This window comes from Marmota flaviventris, chromosome 2, assembly GCF_047511675.1.
Source record: "Marmota flaviventris isolate mMarFla1 chromosome 2, mMarFla1.hap1, whole genome shotgun sequence".
Classification (NCBI taxonomy): Eukaryota; Metazoa; Chordata; class Mammalia; order Rodentia; family Sciuridae; genus Marmota; species Marmota flaviventris.
The window spans coordinates 188013445-188031940 of record NC_092499.1 but is presented as its reverse complement, the minus strand read 5'-3'; the positions used below and the strand labels follow the sequence as shown (position 1 = coordinate 188031940).

Below are 18496 nucleotides of genomic sequence, written 5' to 3'. Positions count from 1 at the left end.
GGCGTCCACAGGTTCAGGAGTTTTAAATACCTGCATTAATTGCACAATTGCCTGCCTCCCAGATTCCCGCTTTGGGGGTTCCAGCCCCCAGCAGCCAGACCCGCGAACTCTAGCAACGTTCCATCCCTGCAGCATGCCCCGAGTTTTCTTTTTAAAAAAGAAAAGATTTTAGAAAGTGAAAAATGCATAAAGTTAAAAATCAAATAGGCCTACTAGGTAGATAATGAAAAAATCAGTCCTTTGTTCATTCCTTGAATGTGTGTGTACATGCATGCGCACACACAAGCACACTTATGAAAGAGAGAATGAGGAGAGAGAGAGAGACTGGGGTCTGAACCCAGAGGTGCTCTACCACTGAGCTTCATCCCCAGTCCTTTCTATTTTTGACAGAGGGTCTTACTTGCTAAGTTGCCCAGGTTGGCTTTGAAGTTATGATCCTCCTGTCTCAGCCTCTTGAGTTGCTGGAGTTATAGATCTGAGCCACTGTGCCCAGCAGTCATCCCTCAACTTTTTTAGATGTTTCTTTTGGTATTTACCTCCATGTGTCTAAATAATATGCTTATCCTTGTATTCTTCCATCTTTCAATTTAATACAGTTTAATATATTTTCAAAGGCTTTCCTTCCTACCCAGGAGAGAATATTTAGATCTTGCCCATCCAAACACACACTTCTGCTTTCCCTGCAGTTAATTTATAATTGCCTCATTTGGAGGTTTGAGAAAATGCATATGTATACAGAACATAAATACATATTCAGTACATACATAGAACATACATAAATAGTCGTGTGTTGCTTAACAATGGGGGTATATGTTGAATAGTGAGACATTAGGGGATTTTTGTCATACAAATGTCATAGAGAGCATTTATACAAACTAGATGGCCGTGATGTCATAAGCTGATTTAATCTTACGGGACCAACCGTCTTCTGTGCAGTCCAATATTGACTGGAGAGTCATTATAGGATGCATGATTGTATATTCAATTTTCTTGAATACTCTAGATGCTGAGGCAGGAGTATCACAAGTTCAAGACCACCTTGGCAACTTAGTGAGACCCTGTCTCAAAATAAAATGTAAAATGGGGGTACTAGGGATGTAGCACAGAGGTCGAGCATTTGTCAGCATGTGCAAGGCCTTGGGTTCAAACCCAGCCCTGCAAAAAATAAAAAATAAAAATCATTTTGATGTAGCACATTCTTCTGTGGCTTCCCAAGGAAAGATGCATACAAGGTCTCAAATCTTGTGTTTGAAAATGCTCTACTTTCACACTTGGTTGACAACTTGGCTTATCTCTTCCTTTAGGATTGTACAGGGTCATTGTACTTCATGTCCCTTTATTATGAGAGCTTTTAGGATCTTCTATTCTCATTACTCTGACATTTCACAACAGTGTATCTTGGTGTCATTCCTTTCATATCTTTACTAGGCATTCAGAGTGATCTCTCAATTTGGAGGAGTTTTTTTTTTTTTTTTTTTTACTTTCTTCTTTTTCTTTCTGGTACTGTAAATTGAACTCAGGGGACTCCACCACTTAGTTACATCCCCAGCCCTTTTTATTTACTTTTTTTTGTGGTGATGGAGATCAAACCCAGAGCCTCATGCATGCTAGGCAAGCACTCTGCCACCAAGCTACATCCCCAGCCTTCCCACCCCTTTTTATTTTATTTTCTAAATTTGAGACAGGGTCTCACTAAGTTGCTGAGGCTGGCTTTGAACTTGACATTCTCCTGCCTCAGCCTCCCAAGTCTCTGGGATTCAGGTGTGCACCTCCAGCTTTACATTTGTTTTTAAATTTTTTTAGTTGTAGATGGACACATATCTTTATTTATTTATATGCAGTGCTGAGGATTAAGCCTAGTGCCTCACATGTGCTAGGTAAGCGCTCTACCACTGAGCGACCCGGTCCCAGCCCCTACATTGGTTTTTAATTAACATAATTTGCTTTCTCTGTGCTGGACATGGAGCTCAGTAGTAGAATGCCTAACATGTTCCCAAGTCCTGGGTTTGGAGTACTGAGAAAAAAAAATAATAATTTGCTTTCTATTTTCTATCACTGGAATTCCTATTTGTTGTGTATTAGATTTCCAACTAGTTTTTGGAATTTTTTAACTCTTTCCTATTTTTCATTTTTTTAATCTTACAAAACTTGTATTTTGCCAGGCATGGTGGAACATGCCTATAATCCCAGCAGCTGGGGAGGCTGAGGCAGGAGCATCACAAGTTCAAAGCCATCTTCTGCAAAAACGAGGCGCTAAGCAACTCAGTGAGACCCTATCTCTAAATAAAATACAAAATAGGGCTGGGGGTGTGGCTCAGTGGCTGAGTGCCCCCGAGTTCAATTCCTCGTACAAAAAAAGAAAAAAAAAATGTGTTTTCATTTCTGCAATCACATTTTAAGCCCTTTCATACATTCCAGTGCCTCGCCCTCCATTTTTGTGGCAGCCATGGCTGATAAAAGATTAGCTTCTGAGGAGTGGGATGATCAGCTCTTCTGCTGTGATAGGAGAGCAAGAGGGAAGGATGAATGCGGGCCAGAGGGTCATGCAGAGGAGGTGGCAGCAAGAGGGGTGTTTCATTTTCTCTGTGACACAGGTGGGGAGGCCACCTATTGAAGTAAAGGAGAAGTAATGGGGGAGGTGGTTTAAGGAGCATAGAAAAGGCAGTGCTCGCTCCCTCAGGGCACCTAGGGAGCAGGCAGCCCTGAGGGTTCCCTTCACTCAAGGCCAGAGCGGGGCCACCTTGGCACCTGTCTGTGCAGTCAGGTGAGCTCCTGGAGGAGGTGGAGAACGTGAGCTCCAGGGTTGCGCTCTCCTAGCCAAGTAGCCTGGAAGAGCCGCAGAGCAAAGGAATTAAAGGTATTGGCAAGAAAGGGCCAAAGTGTCTGAACGTGACATTTCTATCACATTCCTACCTGCTCACAGGCTTGGGGAACTTACATTCCAACCCTTCAGGTTGACATTTCCCCACCTCAAAGCTTGATGTTTTTTTCAAAAACTGGAGGCTTCCTCGACCTTTCTGCCCATGACCGTTCATAGCACGACAAGGATCAAGTCCATTCCCTGCTCTTCTCCACGGTTCTCGTTGCTCACTCATTCCCCGTAGACAGATGTACCCAGTTCTCCTTATCCTTTGTTTCTTACCTTTAAAATAGTATAAAAGCCAAATTCTTCAGGACCTCTAACCAATAGCAAGGCGAGCACTTAAGATTCTTGGTACCGGTGGCAGTAGTATTCACTCATTCCGTGTTTTTTGGGTATTTTACCAGGAAAACCGAAACAGACTCTGACTGCGTATCATCCAGTTGTTGAAATTTATTTGTTTCAATACACTGACATATAACACTATATTTTGTTTCTAAATTTGTCTCCTTCAAGGGTCACTTTAGCTTAAACCAGAGGATTCTTTCAACCCACATGCGCGCACGCGTCCACACACACACACAATAGGCAAGTGCAAAAATGTAACCTAACCAAAGTGCATGTGAATGAAAGTGCAAACAGACTTCAATGTCAAACTCTGGGACCGGTCTCTCTGCCTCAGAAATTAAACAGAAAGGTCACCCCTGTCTCTGGCTAGGGCAGGGCAGGTACTAGGCGAGCCTGCCAGGGCCAAAGTGTAGGTGGGGCCTGTTGCTAGAGAGCAGGGCACAGGGCACTTGGAGCCACTGCCCGCTTCCTACCCTCCCACACTTCCAGGTCAAGGTACAGTGACCTCATTCGGGAACACGGTGGGGTGAGGGGTAGTGGGGTAGACAGAAGGCAGAATTCTTTGTACTTCCTTATGATTTGGCTTCTTTCCAAAGAGTTTGACATTGACGCACAGGTGCTGAAGCCTTGAAGTTGGGAGGCCTGGGGCACTTTCCTCCACCATCTTGCCCACAGGCAGACATGAGGTGGCTGGCAGGCCTGTGTGGCAAAGGTTTCCAGTCCCTGTCCTCAGTGGCGAGGCCCCACAGCACCAGCCGTGAGCACTGGATGCCTCTCCGTCCTATAGTTGGGAGCAGACTGAGGACCAGCTGACCAGTTCTGCTGCCACCTGAACAGCTCAGAGGAAAGAGAGGTACAGACTTACTTGCCTCTCTTCATCTCAGCCAAGGGGGCAGCAATGCCACCCAGCCTGTGGCAGGGCCTGCCCAGTGTCCTCCCACGAAAGCTGTGCTCAGGGCTGCCTCTGAGGGCTGAAAGGGAAGGGACACTTGAAGCTCCACAGAGGTCAGCTGGAGTGTGTCTGGCCTGCATGGGAGAGCGGCCCTCTAGGGCTGTGGCGGAAATCAATAGAACTTTGGGTTCCCACTTCTAAGAAAAAAATAAAGCTTTATATTTTAATAATAGCCCTTGATATATTCCCAACACTGAACCTCACACCTACACCCATCAAACACGTCTGAGAGTGACACACACACACACACCAGATGATTGCAAAGGGGTCTCTGGAACCCCTGGCTTCACCACCCGCAGGCCCATCTCAGCCCCCAGGGGCACGGGAGCTTGCTGTGGGCTCTTCGCCTCCATGTGGGGCTGGCCCAGGTTGGGAGGCAGGTTTGGCAGTGGCTTAGAGGAGCCTGGGTCGCCACTTGAATGACGAGGTCCATGTCCCAGAGCCCACAAGGACCCAAGTGGCAGTGCAAGACAGATGGAAAGTGCTAAGAACGACTTAAGGGACCTGGAGCATCCAGAGGAGTTTGCCTTCCAAATTCCTGACTGCAGGTGATCTTTGTAAGGCTCCTCAAGAGCGAGTGGTAAACATGTAAGGGAAGTCATGGGGGTGCTACATTCTCACAGCAGGGGGCCTGGCAGGTTGGGGCCCTCAGCCCGCAGGCACTGCCTTGGCTGGGAGCCACGGTGGCAGAGAAGGTGCTCTCTCAGCTTTTGGTGCCACCGCTCGGGCTGGAGCTGCCCTCTGGCCCGACCCGAGATTGTCTGACACATCCTTGGTTTGGTTTCTGGCCTGGGTCACCTATCAGATGGGGCTTCCTCTTCCCCAGGCTCAACATGGAGAGGGGGTGTGGGAAGCAGCAGTGAAACTCGACCTCTGCCAGCTGTCAACCCAGCTCCGCCTGCTGCTCTCTGCTGGAACCAGAACTGGCACTGAAATGCTGAGCAGGACGACAGGGCATACAGGAGAAGCATGGTGGCCAAGTCTCCTCCACTGCTGGGCCAAAGGGATGAGGGTAGCCTGAGGCTCCCGGGAGGCCCCTGTGGACATGTTTCTGAGGTTTCTACGTCTAAGGGGCAAGGGTCATGGGGTCTGGCTGGGTTACACTTGGGGGCACTGCCCAGGAAATCAGGCAGCAGAATAAGGGCCAAAAGACCAGCAGGCAGAAAGGGAGGAGGTACCTTAATGCATAAATGTGTGTGGCAGGGTCACTTCTGGGTAGGAAGAAAGGAGCCAACGAGAGAAAAGCACAGAGACGCCAAAGAGGAAAAAGGGCCTCGGACTGAGGACTGCTGCCCCACCACGCGCGTCTCCCCTGCTAAGGAAAAGACCCTTAGGTGACAACACAAGTTGGCTGGAGATGTGGGGCTGCCTCAGGCCGGGCACCTACTCCATCAGCCATGACCCCAGCTCAGTCGCAGCCACACCAGTGCATCTGGAGGCAAATGAACTCCAGAACGCGGGGAGCCAGGACTCCACCTTCCCTAGGGCTCCTCTGCTCCATGTACCTTCCAGAAAGGGCCAGCCCTGGTCAGATAAAGGGGAGGGGACGCAGGAGGGGGTATGAGGAACTCAAGTCAGGAAGGAAGCATCAGCTGAGCGGAGGTCCAGCAAGGACCGGAGGAGGACCCAGCCCCAGGTCAGTCACTTTAAGGTGTCATCAGCATTTTTGAACATGAGAATGGCGTTATAGATCTTCAAGGCTGGGCCCAGCTTGACGCTCATGATCTTCACAATGTCCGCCTGTGTCAGCAAAAGGAAGGCCTCGCCGTCAATCATCTGAGGGGTTGATGGGGGTGGAAAGAGGAGAAGGTGGGAAGGGTCATGGGGAAGGGGGTGCAGGAAAGGTGGGAGTATGCGTGGGGAGTGGGGAGGGAGAAAGAAAATGGGAATAAAGGATGTTAAATGTGGGGGAAGGGAAGGGGAGGGAGAGAGGAAGAGGAAGAGGAAGGACAAGGAGAAAGGAGAAGGGAGGAGAAAGGAGAAAAGGAAGACAGCAATGGGGACGGAGAAGGAAAGAAAGATAGCCCTTGCTCCCCGTGTCACACACATGCCCTCTCTTTCAGCTGGCCAGTCTGAGTTTCATGGTTTGCATTTGCAAGATGTCTCCAGAGTTCTCACGGACAGCAGCTTCAAAAAAACCTGCCACTGCTCCATAATTATGGGGCTCAGTACAAAATGAAAACAGAGAGCCCTTTGTTCAAAAATTATTAAGAATTTCAAGATAGTAATAGTGAGCATTAAGCCATGAGTGGGGTTCTTCTACGGGGGTGGCCCTGGGAGGCTGCATGGATCACACCCCCACGAAGCCCTTCTGCCCACCTTCTAAGTAGCTTCATTCACTGGTCATCCACTTTACAAACGTTTCCTGACTCCTTTGCAATCTGTGTAAGACCTCTTTGTGTGATTAATACCTTTGCAATGCCCAAAAGACAAACAACAACAATGAAATGACCCCCCACAATAAAACAAAAAAATGCTGTTGTCCTCACATGAACCCAATATTCAAACATAGTGCTGCTAACAGCAGACAGCTGGTCACTGTGCATCCTGATGGAGTGCAGTGCGAGACACACTGTGCCCTCTGACCTATCTTGCCAGAGAGAGAGAAAGAGAGAGCGCTGGGAGGGATTCAACCTGAATCTAACTAAGCCTTCATATCTGACTTCTAGCTTATAGCACACAGGAAACGGAGGAGCACGTTAAGTGACACCACAGGAAGCAAGACGAATCCAGAAGGGAATATTCTGCAAGACTTTTTAAAGCATCAAGAGAAAAAAGAAATAAACCAAAAGAGGGAGGGGGACTCCTAGAAGATACTCAAGAGCCATCACAACCAAAATCAGGTATGTGGGTCTTGTTTGGATCCAGGCTCAAAACTGCAAAAAAAACCCTAAAGTTCTGGGGCAAATAGGGAAGCTTGGACACAGGCTGGGCATGGGGTGATATCAAGGAACTCTGCCAATTTTGCGGGAAATGAGGATGTTGTGGTCATGTAGAAGTTCTTAGTTTCAGAAGTACTGAGGGTGAAACGCCATAGTGTGTGTAATTTATTTAATATTATTCAAAAATAGGAAGAAGCAAACATAGGAAATGCTGATAACTGCTAATTCCAGGGGATAGGGCATGAAGAGAGTGTTGGGGGGGTGGGGACTGGAGGAGGGAGTGAGATGAAAAGAGCCCAGGAGGGAAGCTGTTCAGGCTAGAGACTCAGCAGAGAGAAAACAACCAGACGTCCATGAACAGGAGGTTTGAGACATGTTCATAAAATGGAGTACCACTCAGCAGTGAACAAGCTACAGGTCCCCTTGGCAACAGGGAAAACCTCCAAAACATTACATTGAGCAAAAAGAGACAGACCCAAAAGAGTCCAGGCTGTTAGATTCCATTTATCTGAGTGCAAGAACAGGCACGCTAATCTTTAGTGCTAAAAATTAGTGGTTGTCTTTTGGGGACTGACTAAAACAGAACTCTCTGGTATGATGGAAGTGTTTCCTGTCTTGTTGAAGTGTTGGGTTCATGTGTACACATTGCAGGAAACTTGTGGCACTGTACTTTTAAGATGAGTGTTTTTGCTTTACTTATATTTTAAAACCTTATAGGACAAGGGACACAGATAAGCAGAAAGCACATATTTAGCATGCACAAGGCCTGGGTCCAATCTCCAGCACCAAAAATCCTCAAACCAAAAAAAAAACAAACAAAAAAACATCTAGGGGAGCAGCAGCCCAACGCATTCCAGGTTATCTGGTTTTTAAAAACATTTCCCCTTGCCAGGCGCAGTGGCACATACCTATAATCCCAGTGACTTGGGAGACAGGCAGTTCAAAGCCAACCTTAGCAACATAGTGAGGTCCTAGCAATATAGCCAGAATCTGCCTCAAAATAAAAAATAAAAAGGGCTGGGGATATGGCTCAGTGGTTAGGTGCCTCTGGGCTCAATTCCTAGTACCAAATAAATAAAAATAAAAAATAAAAACATTTCCACTTGATTCTGGATACAAACACAAAGATCAGATCAGCAACACAGAAGGCTCTTGAACACCCAGAACAGGGAGGAGGTGGGAAGCTCACTGCACAGAAACAGAGGGAGAAACCATGTGGGGTCTGGACATTCTTCCAGGGAAAGAGGAGTATTCTCCTTACAGGCACTGACCTACAGTGGGCAGCTGTGAGCAGCTGAGATCATGCTGCCCTGAGTGGAAGGTGTTGTACAGAAAGAATGTTTATAATGTTTCGAGGGAAGCCCTAGACAAACCCAAAGGTTTCAAACTTTACAAATTAGGAGAGTCATAATAAAGTTCTTTTTTTAAGGGCAACTGTGCACTGAAACCCAGAACTACCATTTATAGATTCCCCCACTGTACCAGGCACGCTGGTATAGTGACATGATTTATCTATTGCTTACTCTATGCGAGAGTGTGTATGTAGGTATGCATAGTATGTACACACACTAATGATACAATTATGCTAGACACTCTGGCATTATGATTCACTCTTCATTTCCAATGGCTCTGCAAGGTGGTTCTCATCATACTCACTTTATCTCCATTCTACAGACAAGATGCAGCTCGAACTGGGCAAGCTGAAATTTCAACCCAGCCCATCTCCAGAGCTGGCTTCCTCTTACCTATCACTCACTGCTTCTTGTCTTTGCAAAACTCTTGGGTCTCCATCTGAAGTGTGTGTTAAGACCCTTATTATTCAAAATATGCTTTGGGCTTGGGGTATCAGATCAGTGGTAGAGAGCCCATTCAGCCTGTGCAAAGCCAAGGGTTTGATCCCCAGCACCAAGAAAGAAAAAGAAACTACAGACAGGTGTGAACTTACTGCCCCTCACTGGGAAAGCCAACTTCTGCAAACAAAAGACTGGGCAAAAAGCAGCATCTCCTTCCTGAAGATGTTCTGAACACACAGTGGCCCCAGCTGGCCACAGCCCACATCAGATTCTTCACAGAGACATGGGTCACTGACTAGTCTCACCCAGGTGGGCAACAGAGGCACTGGCTTGGGCAGCACTGATGAGAGCACCTGCTTCCTGCTGTCTCAATGACACAGTGACCTTGTCTCTGTCCCCCACTCTGCACTTGCACCTTACCTCATCTTTGAAGAGGCGTGCTTGGTCCTCACAACCTGTCAGAGTCTGAACAAAGCCAAAGACCTTGAAAAACCAAAGGAGATGTATTGACAAGGGGATGGGGCTTGTGAGTGGAGCGAGGGCTCACCTACGTGGCCCTGGGGCCTTCTGGGCTGGGCCAGTGCTGATTTTTCTCAGCCTCAGAGATCTTGGGTCTCCATGCTGGTGGGCGTGCGAGGTAAGGCTCCTTGCTCTTCAAGCCCAGGGCTGAAATCTGTCTCCCCAGCTAGGTTTCCGGCCCTTCCCCATCTGCCATGATGGGCCTTGGCACAGCGTCTAGGTCAGCCCCAGGGCAACTGGAAGGGACTGTGATGGGAAGGAGGAGCAGGGGAGGTACAGGGGTCTACCTGACCAGGCCCCTCCTGAGCCCTCCCACAGGGCGTGGTGAGAGGGAGAGGGAGGGCGGGGAAGAGGGGGAGGCCAAGGAATGGCTCCTTACCTCCTCGATGGTCCACTTGGAGACTGTGGAGGCCGAGATGCCCGCCACTCCAGGCAGGAGCTTGCAGTGCTGCTCCCAGCACATGGAGAGCGAGCGGTCCGGGTGGGCCGACAGGGCCGACATGAAGAGGGACTGGTGCACGACATCGGGGGTGAGCGCTGCAGGGGAGGCAGAGGCCGGCGGCTGATGCTGAGGACCAGTGTGTTCCCCAGAGCCCACTCACACCCATACAGCATGGGAGACAGGCTGGCCAGCAGATAGGACCAGGGGTCCCTCTGGTAGCTCACAGAGCCAAGAGGGTGACCTGCATTCCCTGACTCCTTACCTGGGGCTACTCCCTCTGGTCAGTGGTCCCTCACTCAGACTCAGGTAAACTATAAAGAGTGGCTACAGGAACCTGAGCCCTGAGAGGATGCGGTCTCAGTGGAGCTGTGTGGCATCTGCAAAGACACCGTTCTCTAGATGTCTTGCATTAAAGTTGTCCCCACCATCCAAACAGGCTTGGCCCTGATGTGAGAAGTGCGTTCTGTTGGCCCTCCTTTCCAAAGTGCTGTGGCCCAGCCAGCTCAGAGCCAGGGTGATTCTGTCTCAGACACCTGCCCTACCTGCCTGCTCTGGCACTAGACACTCCCAGCTGCCTGTCACTTTGCTTCCTGATATGCTCGGGAATCTCTGGCTCCATGGATCTGGTGACTGATGCTGCTCTGCTAGGCCTTCTCCTGTCCAAGCCTGGCGCTCAGCCATTTGGACTTCACCCACCTCAGGCTGCTCCGACAAACCTGGCCCTGCCCTCCTTCTCTGGCCTTGGCTGCCTTGGGCAGTGTGGCCATTTGTGCATGGGATCTGCCCTGCCACTGCCCCCTATGCAGGGGAGCTGTTCTTCCTGTTTGCTTGGTGCTAATTCTGGATGCTGATGAATAAAGCAACTCCAGCACCCTCTTCTCCATGTCTCCCCTGCTGGCCAGAGACCATTCTGCCCTCTCGTGAGCCTCAGCCTTTCGCCCTGATCTTCCTGCTCCTCACACGTGACCTCAGGGATCATCACCAGCCCCACTGACTGACGTTCTTCTGCAGCTGTCCTCTCTGCTGCCCTCTGCTCATCAGCCCAACCTGAGTTCTGCCCTCCTGATAGTCCCCTTGAATACCTCCAAGGAACTGCTTGCCCACTCCATCAGCCAGCTCTTTTGTTGGCCCATCAGGGCACATCCAGGATCTCCCTTGAGATCCACTAGCACCTTGTTCTACCTGGCCACGTTTTGGCCTCGTCCACCCAGGTGCTCCCTCTTTGAAGTCCTGGGTTTGATCTTCCTCACGGCCTCGAGTGGGCTTGGAGGCCACACCAAGTTTGTCAGGAGTGTCCCTCTTTATCTCCCCTTCCCAGAACACAGTGAGGCACTCACAGGCAAGTTATAGCTTCTTATTCAACCATCTCGCTGCACATCCGAGTTGGCGCTACCGCTCCTGGAGACGCCAGAGCCATCAGTGCCAAGCGTTGTCACAGAGCACTCCCCATGGGGCAGTTTACAGCAAGCCCAAGCCTGCACTGAGGTCTGCCATGGATGTGTGAGAATCCCCTCCAGAAGGTTGCCCTTCTGGGTGCGAGACCAGCTGCTAGAGCACAGAGGTCAGAGACCAGGGCTCTGTGCCTCAGGACCTCGGGTGAGTCCTTTCTCCCCTCTTTGGGCTGTGGTCTCAGTCATTGGAAAGAATAACTTCCTAAGAATCCTACAGGTTGGTTAGCAAGTGCCCTCTGGAGGTCAGAACTTGGTCCTGCAATGGAAGCTGACCAGGCAACCAAGGTGGGCAGAGTAGGTACCCACTACAGTTTAATCCTCAGAAGTCTTCATCTGAGGCTCTAGAGGCTGGTTAGACCCTTGTCACCAGGCCTGAGGCTGCAGGAGGTGCCTTCTGTTTGCACCAAGAGGACACAGCATGGAACAGCAAGAGGGAGTCCGGCAAGACAGACTACTAAGACAACTGCTACTCACTGTGCTCAGAATCCCACATGACCATCTTACTTAGGCCTTGCTATCCAAAGAGGGGTACTGTCACTACCAGAAAAAATAAGTACACAATGCTCCGGGAATTTGGATGCACCATGGGAGACCAGGAGTGCCCACGCATGTTAGATGGACCGTGCAAGGACACAACAAGAAAACGGCCACCTGTAAGCCAAGGAGGGAGTCCTCGAAAGTAGAGCTCCGGCTGACACCTTGACTTTCAGCCTCCAGGACTGTGGGAAACAAACACCTGTTGCTTAAGCCACCTAGTCTGTGGTGTTTTGCTATGGCGACTTACGCAAAGTGATCCACTGGGCAGTGAGAAGTAATCTGACGTTTGGATCAGGGGCTTTATGTCTTATGCCCGAAGCACATGGCAGAAGTCAGGTCAGGTGTGAATCCCAGTTCAGCCTCTTACAAGGTGAATGGCCTTGAGCAAATGAATTTGCTCTGAGCCTCTTGTTCTTCCTCTCTCAGATATATTACAGTTGCTTGTGAGAGCTACAGAGGGTATACACGAAGAACTCAGCACAATGCCTGGCCCATAGCAGGTGCTCAGAAAATGGTAGTAGTGACCACTGTTATTTCAGGTATTGACTTTTTTTTTGTACTCTAGGAGATTTAACCCAGGGGTGATTTACTGTAAAGCTATATCCCTAGTCCTTTTTTTTTTTTCTTTTGGTACTAAGAATTGAACCCAGGGGTGCTTTGCCACTTAGCCACATCCCCAGCCCTTTTATATATTTTATTTAGAGACAGGGTCTCACTGAATTGCTTGGAGCCTCTCTAAGTTGCTAAATGCTGGCTTTGAATGCGCCATCCTCCTGCCTCAGACTCCTGAGTGCCTGGGATTATAAGCATGCACCACCATGCCTGGCCCCAGTCCTTTTTGTTTATTTTGAGACAGGGTATCACTAAATTGCTTAGGGCCTTGAAAAATTGCTGAGGTTGGCCTTGAACTTGCAATTCTCTTGTCTCAGCCTCTGGTCACTAGGCGTGCACCCCCATGCCTTGACATCAAAGTCAGGTTTTCTTTCTTTCTATTGGCAGGGCTGGGGATTGAACCCAAGGCATGCACATGCTAGTCAAGCAAGCACTCTATCACTGAGCTACATCTTCATCCCAAAAGGCAGGTTTTATTTATGTTTTCAGGTATGGAAACTGAGGCTCAGCGAGGTTAAGTGACTTGCCCAATGTTAAACAGCTAGAAACTGACAGCCTTGCTCTCCTTCCCAGGAAGCCTAGAGTCAGAATAGCAGAGCTGGGCATCATCTGCTTCACAGTGGAGAACCAGAGGCCCACATCTGGTGCCTTTTCATGCACCACAGCACAGCAAGGCCATGGGACTGGAACCCAAGGCCTCTCAGGGCCCTGCCTGTGCTTTTGCCACTACTCTGCGGTCACAAAGAGACTCCCTTCCAGCTTTTCCTGCTCTGGGTGCCCCTGGAATCTCACCCCACCAGTTACAAGCACCCACTGGGAGCATGAGTAGAGGACCCAGGAGCAGAGGACCCAGGCTTACTCTGGAAATCTTCCTGTGGCATCTTCCGATACTTTGGAGGGCGTCCAATCCTGGAGAGAGAGGGACCAGGTCCATGGCAGGGGATCAGTGTCTGGCCCAGGAGGACACGAGGCCCCGCACCCGGAGAGCCCAGGCCCTCACTCCCTGGCCTTCGCACCGGCCGTGATGGCGAGGCTTCTTCCTTGGGGACAAACTGGAGACGTTCTTTTTCCGTGCTGAGGCCTCTGTGTCAGACAGCTCCGCTTTCAGGCGACTCTGGTTCCTCTCAGCCAGTGGGCAGCCCGAGAGGCAATGGTGAGCTGTGAACTTGCCGGTTACGTGGCCAGAGCCATCACAGCCAGGAGTGGGGCACTTCCTGGGAAGAAGGCTGAAGTTGGGCTGATCCACTTGTCCCCACTGAGTCCTCCCCAACTCTGGCCCTATTCAGCAGGTCTTGGTGAACCCCCAAGGGCCTCGCTCAGCTGGTGCAAAGCAGACCCTCCCAGAAGGTCCACAGATGCCCGGTGTCTTGAGGCAGGAGGCCTTTACTCACCGGTGGTGAAAGCTGTATTTGGAGGTCCTAGTGTGGGACAGACTCCTGTAGTTGAGAGGAGGGCAGCTCCCAGGGGAGGCGGAGCTGGGCTCTCTGGGCCCTGGAGGAGCAGGAAGAGAAGTCAGCATAGAGTCCTAGAGATAGGGCAGGGAGGGCAGGGCAGGGCAGGGATGGTTTCCACGCAGGAGGTCAGCACTAGGAACGGGGTCCCCAGGAACAGGGCCCTGAGCCAGGTCAGGCCACCATTCTCACACTATTCATCTACCTGCCCATCGCTGGGGAGGGAAGACTTGGTTCTCTTATGCTTTGGGCCATGCCCTTGGTCTCTGAGCCAGGAGCACTGCTTAGTGTAGCGGACAGTTCTTGGTGGGGAGCATGGGTATCCTGAAGCTCACTGTGGGACCAAAGCCCTCTATGTCAGACCTGGTTATGAGGGACAGAGCCCCCTGGGCAGGCCAAAGAAGGAAGGGCTGTCAGAGATTGCCAGGAAGGGCAAGGGACGGGATGCCCTAGGGTACGCACGGAGAGGAGGCTCCAGGGGATGTCCTGTCTTGGAGCACCAGCCTGCGGGGTGGATGTCTGGGTGGTCCGCATCAATCCAGAAGTCATAGCCGTGACTCCAGCCATCAAAGTGGAGCTGGGGATGAAGAGCCCATGGAGGTCAGGAGTTCCTCATGGAGCCCTTTTCAGCCGAGAGGGCCTCCAAGCCCCATGAGGCTCTCCCAACCCTAGGGCCTGTGGAAGCAGACCCTAGACTGGAAGGACCCCGGAGCCAACTCCACAATAACTGGTCTCGGCCCATGTTCACCAAGGGCCTCACCCATTACATAACCGGCACCATGTAGGGACCATCAGTCCCTAGGACAAGGATGATTCGGTCCATCTGACAGAAGAGAAGACTATAGCTCAGAGAGAAGTGACTTGCTCAAGCCCACAAAAGACAGATGCTGATGAGGCAAAAACGAGAAACAGCGTCTTCATCTTCCTGTCTCATGCCATGCCCTTAACCTCTAGCTAGTCCACAAACTCCTGCCCAACTGACCTGTCCACTCCCCCAGCCCTAGGTCCCGGAGCCACCTTTATGCGATGGTCCTCCACATCCTCCACACTGGCCACACGAATCAGGGCTGGGTTCCTGCGGTCCACAGCCTCCAGTTTCATGTTGACCAGGAAGCTGTGAGGAGGTCGCTGTAAGGGGATAGTCATTTTCAGGCCAAGGCCTAGCTGAGGAGAGCCCAAGTGCTACACCCAGGGAAACCGGCCTGCACTCAGGGAGGCCAGGGCCCATCCTGGCTGGTTAAGGGCTCCATGTCTTCCTGAGCTCAGCTCCAGGGAAACGGAGCATCAACTCACCACTTTGAAGGCCCAGGAGGGCACAGCAGAGGTCCCAGTTTCTTCTAGATATTTCTCCCAGCAGAAGCTGTCAGGGTCTGGATAGTCTACAGAAGAAAATGAGAGCAATGTCTAGAAGGTGACTGGAGAGCTCTCTGCCCCGTAGCAGGAATGAGGAACGAGGAAGGGGCTGAGACCCTTGGAGCAGAATCCCTTCCATGACTGCTGCCAGCCCCTCACCCAGGTTCCCGAGGCAGATGGGTGCTGGTGAAGCAAGGGCAGCAGGTCATCAGGGACTCTGACCCCACCACCCATGGCCCTGCTGCTCCACTCCAGTCCTGTCTGAATCTCTACTGTGCTTGGCCAGCATGGTGCTCCCAGGAGGAAGGTCACACTCTGCTTTGGACTCCCTGCTCCTTGCTGAGGTGGTCCTCTAACTTTATTCCCCTGAACCCCACCAGAGACAGGATTTGACAGGACTTTCCCAAAATCAAAGGAGACTCAACTCCTAGGCCAAGAAGTGGAGGCTCCAAGCCATATCCATCCCCTTACCCTAACCCTAGAGAGCTGGCTAACAAGGTTCTGGTAAGGGCAGGAGGACAGGGAGGAGGGGCCAGGCTGGGAAGGGTGCACGCCCAGTGCAGGGTTACCTTGTGGAGGGGTGAGGGGCTTCCCTTGCTTCTGGCACCAGCCTACTGGGTGGATGTAGGGACTGGTGGGATCACACCTGAAATCCAAGAACTCGTCACTGTTCCAGGAGAAATGTGGGGGGCTGAGCCTGCTGTCCGCTCACAGCGTGGCTTCAGGGCCATCCCATCCTACTTCTTAGTAAGAGGGAGACAGATGGCTGACAATACAGTCAGAAAACTGCTGCATTAACTGAAAACTCCAGCTCACCATGCTATCTAAGGGGGAACTGTGAGTCACGGTGTACGTGCATCTCAGCCAGGGCAGCTTTAGATGTCACATGTAATAGGGAGCTGCATTTCTTATGATACAGCTCAACTCCACAGGACAGCCAATTACCCCACCGTGAGCAAGATCTGAATGTTGCCACATGACACCTGATATGAAAGCAGTTGCCCCCAGCCACCCCCTCCCCCTGCAGGCCTCCAAGTACCAGTAGTCATAAGTATCATCCCAGTTGTCAAAGTGCACCAGAAAGCGGCTGTCCACCACGTCAGTCACACTGGCCACGCAGACGAGAGATGGGTTCATGCGATCAACAGCCTCCAGCTTCATGCCCACCTGGAAGCCCAGGGGTGGGGGACTCTAGGGATAAGAAGAAGGGCTGCCATGGCCTGGCTGGCTAGTGCTAGCCCAGAGCCTACTAGCAAACATAGGAGTGGGTTCTCTAGAAGGGCCCCCTGAGGGTGGGAAGTAGAGAGGGTGGGAGAAATAGGCTGGGAATGAGGGTCCCTCCAGGGAAGAATCATAACCGTTCTGTCGCTCAGAACTCAGGCCTCCAGGTGCACCCAGAGGAAGCCTGCCTTGTCGCAGAAAGTAACTGGCAGGAGGCCATGCCTTTATCCAGAGACTCTGACCGTTCAGTACCAGTCTCCTGTACTGGCCTAGCCTGGCTTGAGGGCAACAGTGGGGTGGTAGGGAGGGAAGCAGGGAGCAGGAGGGGACCAGCATTAACTGGGCACCTGCCTTATATCAGGCATAAGTTTCAAAAGATATAACCTCCCTTCATCTTTACAATAGTCCTATAAGTGTTCTGATTTCCACTTTAGAAGTTAAATAGTCTGAGTTGGAACACAACCCCAGTCAATGGGTAGGGGACAGGATTTGAACAGTTCCCCACCAGTTACCTTTGAACCTGAGAGTGTGGTCTCTGGAGCTGGACTAGGTAGGGATCTAACTATCCCTGCCTGAGCAGTATGGTGGCATCTCTGGCCCATGGGGACCCTGGAACTTTAATGTGGTTCTTGCTCTATTTATGTAATTATTTTTAAGTGCTGGGGATCGAATCCAGGTCCTCATGCATGTCAAACAGGCCCTGGATGGTAGCACTGAGCTACACCCCCAGCTCCACTATGGTAATACCTCTAATGGGGGTTCTCTATACTCTCAGACCCTTTGTTTGAGATCATGAGATACTTTGGCTGCCAAATAAAGCTGCCAGCTCCTTGAATAGAGTTAATGGGTAGTGGGGTGAACAGTTGGAATGAATGGGAGAGCCTCAATATTAGCAGAAAAGAAGCTCCCAGAATAGAGGCTTTGACTTACACCACAGAACTAAAGAGCAAACCAAAGGAAGAGCCCAGTGGTGACATGTCAGTGTCAGACTGAGGTCATGGGCTCTGAGGGAGAGTGTGGAGGAGGACTCTGCAGTCGGCAAGTGCTAGGGCTGGGCTGGAGGTGGGTCCCCAGTGGGGCACTATTGAGAGATGTTGGGACCTCTAACAGGTAGGACCTAACAGGAAATAATATTAAGTTACTGGGGGTATCACTCTTGGAAGAGATTCATGTAGTTCTTGTAAAATCCTGGTTAGTTCCCACAGAGTGAATTACTATTTTTTTTTTAAAAAGGCAAGCCTGGCCCCCAAATCCCTCTGACTTCAAAACATGCCCTGTGATCTCTTCCATATGAGCTCCCACCATTGTGATGCCATCTGCCATAAGGGTCTCCCCAGAGGTTGAACAGTTGGGGCCACGTGATCTTAGACTTTCAGCCTCTAAATTATAACAGCCTCGGGTATTTTGTTATAGCAACAGAAAATGGACTGAGACAGGAAGGAAAGAAGGAACTGGGGGGAAAACCCATAACCAGCTTTACCCACTCTGGCCCTTGGCCCTGCCCAGCTATGCCCCTTGCATCTGATAGGAGACCAGAACAAAGCTGAGAGCAACAGCAGATGGATTCTCTTCTGATGAGTCAGATCCTTGGGGCCGGCTGCAGTGACTCTGGCCTGGGGGTGATGTCCACTTGCTCAGGGCACTCACATGGCTCTGGCTCACAAACAGGTGCTTGGGGGCCGCCTGGGCTCTGGTGCTGCGCAGGTACTGGCTCCAGCTGAACTCCTCCTCTTTGTAACCTGGGCCCCTCAAGGGAATGCAAGAGCACTATGCAGAGGTGGGGCCACGGAAGGGTAGCCCACACCAAAGCAGCAGAACCCAGCAGATCTGAGGAACCCACAACCCTCAAGAATCTTACCAGGGAACCCCAGTCAAAGCAGGACATGACCTGGTGAATACTTGAAGGGCAAAGCAGAAGCCCTGGCTTTTGACCAGGGCAGAGTTGTATCATAATGTGATGCAGAGGCTGGCTTTGGAGCAGGGTTAGGGTAGAAAACACGGGAGCTGGAGGGGTCACTGACAGGAAAGGTGGGCGGGGAGTCTGAGGACTGATGTCTCATGGGACCAACCAGGTG

At 51.0% G+C, this 18496-nt stretch overlaps 1 protein-coding gene across 2 annotated transcripts in view; it reads right to left on the bottom strand.

Annotated features, from left to right (window-relative positions):
• Positions 1-3334: 3334 nt before the first annotated feature.
• The window catches only part of L3mbtl1 (L3MBTL histone methyl-lysine binding protein 1), a 34050-nt gene continuing 18888 nt past the window's right edge, over positions 3335-18496 (bottom strand). Inside the window, exons 11-22 of one of the 2 annotated variants that reach the window (XM_071608936.1) lie at positions 18069-18160; positions 16240-16391; positions 15770-15846; positions 15141-15226; positions 14865-14975; positions 14310-14424; positions 13788-13887; positions 13413-13610; positions 13256-13305; positions 9734-9891; positions 9256-9318; positions 3335-5936 (exon numbers count right to left, since the gene is read on the bottom strand). In XM_071608936.1, coding sequence (XP_071465037.1) covers positions 5802-5936; positions 9256-9318; positions 9734-9891; positions 13256-13305; positions 13413-13610; positions 13788-13887; positions 14310-14424; positions 14865-14975; positions 15141-15226; positions 15770-15846; positions 16240-16391; positions 18069-18160 — 1337 coding nt within the window. In that variant the 3' untranslated portion in view covers positions 3335-5801. The remainder of the gene's footprint in view (positions 5937-9255; positions 9319-9733; positions 9892-13255; positions 13306-13412; positions 13611-13787; positions 13888-14309; positions 14425-14864; positions 14976-15140; positions 15227-15769; positions 15847-16239; positions 16392-18068; positions 18161-18496) is intronic. The other variant, XM_071608935.1, reaches the window with a different exon arrangement.